Below are 6,000 nucleotides of genomic sequence, written 5' to 3'. Positions count from 1 at the left end.
AGTGGCTGGCTGATTTTATACTTGTCACTTTCCCCTTCCACTGTTGTTTTGAAAGGTTTTCATTACCTAAAGACGTTTTCCTTCGATTGGTTGACTTTCTACCTGTTGCTACCTGTACTTAATGTTTTTCCCTAAATATCTGACTACTTCTAATGGTGGCTGCAAATTCCCAAAACTATCGAAATAATAAGAATCTGATCCTCTCTTGTAATATGCTGCAATGCGTTCCACACTCGAAATGATGTGGAAATTTGGGTAATTGATCCTTCATATAAACACCTCGAAAATGAGGAATCTTTCTAAAGGCAAACGTCATTATATCAAAGTTTGATAATGCTCTCTTGGGTAGCTTACATATTAGTTTTTTGAACGCGTTTTAGTAGTTGGAATATCAAGTTTCTATACAAATCTAATTCTTGTACAAGGAAGTTAATTAGGGTCACCTGTCATTAATGTCAATTTATTATTATTATTATGTGGCCATTACAACCCTTTTATCGGGTCTCAGCCTGAAGCGCGATGTGCCTCCACGCGGCTCTGTCCTGAGCGCGCCTTCGCCAGTTGGTAACACCAAGTGTGGACAGGGTTTCCATCACTTGGTCCTGCCAACACGTTCGGGGTCGTCCTCTCCTTCGTGTCCCAACAATCATCGCATCAAACACCTTACGAGCCGGAGCATCTTCATCCATACGGGCAACGTGGCCCAGCCAGCGAAGTCTTTGGGATTTCACTCGATTGGCCACGTCAACATCGCCGTATAGCTCATACAGCTCGTGGTTGTATCGGATGCGATAAACATCGTCCACGCAGATTGGACCAAAGATTTTTGCGAAGAATTTTCCTCTCGAACACTCCAAGAGCAGCTGCATCTGACTGCGTCACAGTCCAGCACTCCGCACCATATAAGAGTACTGGAAGAATGAGCGTCTTGTAGAGTGTGGTTTTTGTGCGTCGAGAGAGAGCTCTACTATTAAACTGCCTACTGAGCCCAAAGTAACACCTGTTGGCAAGTGTTATTCTCCGCTTAATCTCCAGACTGACATCATTTGTGCTTGTTATAGCAGTGCCTAGGTAAATAAACTCCTTGACGGACCCATAGCTATAGTTTTCTGCAGTCAGCTGAGAATCAAGACGCCGCAATTCTCTGCTAGAGCACACCATAAACTTTGTTTTCTCCATATTAACTGCTAGTCCTACTTTTGCTGATTCCTTTTCAATAGCCCCGAAGGCTCCTGTGACATCACGCTTGGTGCGGCCAATGATATCAATATCATCAGCGTAACCAAGGAGCTGGACACATCTGTTGGTTAATATCGTGCCCGTCCGATGTACACCGGCCTTTCTTATAATACTCTCCATTAAAATATTAAAGAGTATACAAGACAGCGAGTCACCTTGTCTGAGGCCACACTTGGTAGTAAAGGTTTCGGATTGGCCACATCCACATTGACAGAGCTGATGGTGTTGCTCAATGTCATTCTGCAAAGTCTAGTCAGCTTTGCTGGTATATCAAGCTCAGACATGGCGGCATATAGGCGATCTCGCCGGGGGCTATCAAATGCAGCTTTGTAGTCGACGAAGAGATGGTACGTGTCGATCTGGTTTTCGTAAGACTTCTCCAGGATTTGGCGCAAGGTGAAAATCTGGTCAACAGTGGACTTGCCAGGCCTGAACCCACACTGATAAGGTCAATCAGTGCTTCAGCATGGGGTTTCAGTCTTTCACACAATACGCTCGTTAGGACCTTGTACGCAACTGGAAGAAGACTAATTCCGCGGTAGTTGGTGCGCACCGTGGCATCACCCTTCTTCAGGATGGGACAGATCATGCTGAGATTCCAATCTTCGGGCATGCTCTCCGTGAGCCATATCTTACTGATTAGTTGGTGCATGCTCCCTACCAACATATCACCAGCTGCCTTAAACAGTTCTGCCGGCAGGCCGTCAGCACCTGCAGACTTGTTGTTCTTAAGCCGTTGGATTGCATCCTTGACTTCGATATGACTTGGGATTGGCACTTCAATATCAGTGCCATAGATTGGGGTTCGTGGATCATAATCTTCAGAGCCAGATAACAGACTCGAAAAGTGATCCCTCCATAACCTCAGCACGACCTCTGCTTCTGTGACAAGGTTTCCATCATCGTCCCTGCACGCTACTGCACCAGACTTAAATCCTTCGGTCAGACGCTTGACCCTCTGGTAGAAGTTACGTGCTTCATTTCTGCATCTGCTGCTCTCTATGCTCTCACATCTCGCCTTTCCTGCTCTTTCTTCTTGCGTCTGAAAAGGCGTTTTCGTATCTTCTTCTCAACCTGTAGACGTCCACAATAGCTCGTGTCGCCCCAGCCTGCAGTGTTCTTCTGTAGGCGGCGTCCTTGCAACTGTTGCGTCACGACACTCCTGATCGGACCATGGATTCCTTGTTAGGGACGCTGGAATCAAGCACCCTTTGCCGAAGCTCGCAGGGGAGTGAGATATGAGCGCCTACATATCGCTTATGTCTTGAGGTATTGAAGGTGCTCGGCTTAATAGCCCGAGACGTGAGTGGAGAATGCATTCTTCGCCTGTTGTGATTGCAGCTTTCCGATGTCCAGCCTTCTTAACGCACTTCGACGTGCAATTTTCGCCACACATAGCCGTGTGCGAATCTTAGCTGCAACAAGATAATGGTCGGAGTCGATGTTGGGACCCCGACAGGATCGTACGTCGAGTATGCTAGATGCGTGCCTTGCATCGATCACAACATGATCGATCTGATTTCTGGTCAGTCGATCGGGAGAGAGCCACGATGCCTTATGGATGTCCAAATGACGGAATCCGGTACTACGAACTACCATATTATGCGCAGCTGCAAAGCCTATTAATCTGAGACCATTGCTCGAGGTGGTCTCATGTAGACTAAATCGCCCGACGGTGGCACCAAAGATGTCTTCTCGTCCTACCTTGGCATTAAAATCCCCGAGGAGAATTTTAATGTCATGGGAAGGACAGCGGCCATAAGCTCGGACGAGGTCCGCATAGAACGCGTCCTTAGTGGCATCGTCCTTTTCCTCCGTTGGGGCATGTGCGCATATCAGGCTGATGTTAAAGAATTTGGCAGTAATTTGGATCGTTGCAATTCTCTGTTTATTGGCCGAAAGTGAGAGACTCGGCGCCGCAGCCTGGCACCTACAACGAAACCACAACCAAATTCATGCCGTTCTGGATGGCAGCTGTAGTAAATGTCACAGTTCTTCCTCTTTATGCAGCCTTGTCCTATCCATCGCATCTCCTGGATAGCAGTGATGTCAGCCCTACATTTGTTGAGGGTATCTGCTAGTTGTTGAGCAGCACCAGGTCTGTACAAAGTTCGTACGTTCCAGGTGCATACTCTCAAATCATTGTCCTTTTACGTTTGCTATGGTCGTCAACGTTAGATCGGTTCCTTTCCGAGGCTTCTTTGCTTCCTTCACTGAAATTGTGTTTTGCATGGGTGGATTCCAAGTCCTACGCCAAAACCTACTTTGTAGAGTTAGGACTCTCGTCGCGCGCTTTAGTTTGCCACTCAACGGCTGTCGAGCGACAATCCAGGAGAACCACGTGGAGGTAGTGCGTCGGCTTGGAGAAAGCAGTGACAGGAATCATGCTGGCATTCACCAAGTTGAATGCAATCAGACACTTGACCTGTATGCTTTCCCCATTCTCCCCAAAAATGTCAATTTAGGGGTAATAAAAATGCAATTTAATTATGGTCACCTGTTGAAGTGTCAAGTGTGAGGTAATAACGATGCAATTTAATTAGGGTCACCTGTGGAAATGACAAGTGTGGGATTTGTGTGACGAATCGTACGCGACCCGAGACGGGGCGATGAAAGGATCGGGATCGGGGTCGGGGCGTTTCGTCAGACAAATCCTTCGGATCGAGGTCGGGGTCGCTTGTCCCGAGACGCCCTCGGGGTCGGGGTCGAGATCGCTTGTCCCGACACGCCCTCGGGTCGGGGTCGCACTCGGGCTCGCACTCGGGGTCGCAGTCGAAAACGATTCGTAGATCGAGGGCGAAAACGTGTGACGAACACGTGCTACGATACGCTCTCGAGGTCGCGTGTCCCGAGACGAGACGGTTGGGGATGGGGGTCGGGGTCGCAGTCGATTCGTAGATAGTACTCGAAAACGTGAGACGAAGTCGTCCTACGAAAACGTGATACGCTCTTTAACGAACGTAGCGTACGAACGCACGAACACCCACCTCAAAAACGTAGGTCGTGGGGCAACGCATCATACTAGATCGAAAAGTTACGAAACGAAAGGACGGAAACGTGACGCAGCGCCCATCCAAGACGATCGAATACGTGAACGTCTAACACGAATCAACGTTACGAAACGTGATGAAATATGCTCGGAAGCCCAACGCTACCTGAAAAACGATCGAAGGCGCCTTGCACGTGACGCATCGATACCTGTAAAACGATCGTAGGCGCCACGCTACCTGTAAAACAAACGAAGGTGTGACGCCCTCTTGTCTCGTCAATTCGAATGTATTCGAAATCGGAGCGGAGGAAGGAAGACGTGATGAACATTAAAAAGGATGGGAACATGATGTTCAAGTAATTCAGAAGAGAGTACAACACCATTTCCAAGACACTTGAAGATAAAATAGAAAATCTGAAAGAAAAACCGAATAGTGCTGTAAAAATTCCATTTCCCTTAAAGATGCTATGCTTTTTGCATGTTCTGTATGTAACATAATTTTATTTCCAAATACATTGTTTAAAATCGATTCTCTAAACTAACATATATTTGTATAATTTTTTTTTTTTTGTGAGCGAACAGTATAGAAATGACAGGCACATGTATCGACTCCATCCTCCACATCGTTATGAACCCAACAGCAGGATGCGAAATGTTGTCCATGAACATTAGAAATGGTCCATCACATATTCTATTATTAAAATATTTCAATGATTCTGATAAATATTCCATGTGTTCAGGAAAAATTTTATCCTTAAACATTTTCATAAAATTATTTATTCCAGATATAAGTTGTTGTATCGAAATATGAGTTGTGGAGTTGGTCTTGTTTTCAATCAATATCATTTTAAATTTCTTTCGATCCGTTGACGTCTACTCTTAATGATTTCCAAAAGGTGAATGAAGAAATATTTTGAGAAAAATTATCCGATACGTTGAACTAATCCGGTCAGTGGGGTATATTCAACTTGTGACGAACACCACGAGGTTCTACTCGTCTAAGCCTACTCTGTCTAGCTAACTTGCCGGCTCAGTTCAGGGCTGGGGTGGGTCTTTGGCTTCGACTGGGTAGTAAGTCATCATAAATTAAAGTGTAGACAGAGTGTAATAATAGGGGAGAGGGACAGTACTCATTTCGTATCAAACTTAACGCTCGCATATCCAGTGCCCAATCTAAATTAAAAGTTTAACGCATCATTGTTTTCTTTTCCATGATATACAGTAATTTAATAAACATACTTCGTTTTGTTTATAAAAATGATCTATAGTTAACAATAGTGCTTGATTTATTGAGCTTTCATTTATCGTTACGTTAATTTGTTTTACTTAAACGGTTGTCTTCATGGCTTAATAATACGAAAGATAGAGAACCAACACGGAACACACGGAATTGAGAACCTCACAATCACAACCCCTATCAACTATGTATACAGACACGGCTATGCCGTACTTACGCACTTTCCATCGATGTTAGCAGGCCTGATAACTGATGAATCCGTCGTAGCATATATGAATGTTGATGATAGCTGTTAAAGATGATAAAGGGTTATGACGGTATAATTATTTCCATAATTTTCTTTATAGGGTAGTTATTTTAATCCAATACAATATTTTTTTTATTAGCAACGGCTACTACTCATTTACAATAATAACTAAAGAAAAGAAGCAGATGTAATGACTAACAATATTTAATAAACAATCAATAATTCATAAGCAAACAAATTTTGGCAACTATTTTGGATGCGCGCTTTAGCAAACAGATTCATGAGGTT

General features: G+C 44.6%; 1 protein-coding gene across 1 annotated transcript in view; it reads right to left on the bottom strand.

Moving 5' to 3' along the window:
• Positions 1-494: 494 nt before the first annotated feature.
• The window catches only part of LOC132797914 (uncharacterized), a 66,558-nt gene continuing 61,052 nt past the window's right edge, over positions 495-6,000 (bottom strand). Inside the window, exons 2-8 of the mRNA XM_060809667.1 lie at positions 3,504-3,682; positions 2,610-3,169; positions 2,251-2,420; positions 1,733-2,197; positions 1,395-1,679; positions 1,001-1,290; positions 495-873 (exon numbers count right to left, since the gene is read on the bottom strand). Of these exons, the coding sequence (XP_060665650.1) occupies positions 495-873; positions 1,001-1,290; positions 1,395-1,679; positions 1,733-2,197; positions 2,251-2,420; positions 2,610-3,169; positions 3,504-3,682 (2,328 nt within the window). The remainder of the gene's footprint in view (positions 874-1,000; positions 1,291-1,394; positions 1,680-1,732; positions 2,198-2,250; positions 2,421-2,609; positions 3,170-3,503; positions 3,683-6,000) is intronic.

The sequence above is a fragment of the Drosophila nasuta genome, unplaced genomic scaffold (genome assembly GCF_023558535.2).
Source record: "Drosophila nasuta strain 15112-1781.00 unplaced genomic scaffold, ASM2355853v1 ctg31_pilon, whole genome shotgun sequence".
NCBI lineage: Eukaryota > Metazoa > Arthropoda > Insecta > Diptera > Drosophilidae > Drosophila > Drosophila nasuta.
Note: the sequence above shows the minus strand (reverse complement) of the source record. Positions and strands in the feature narration are given on the sequence as shown.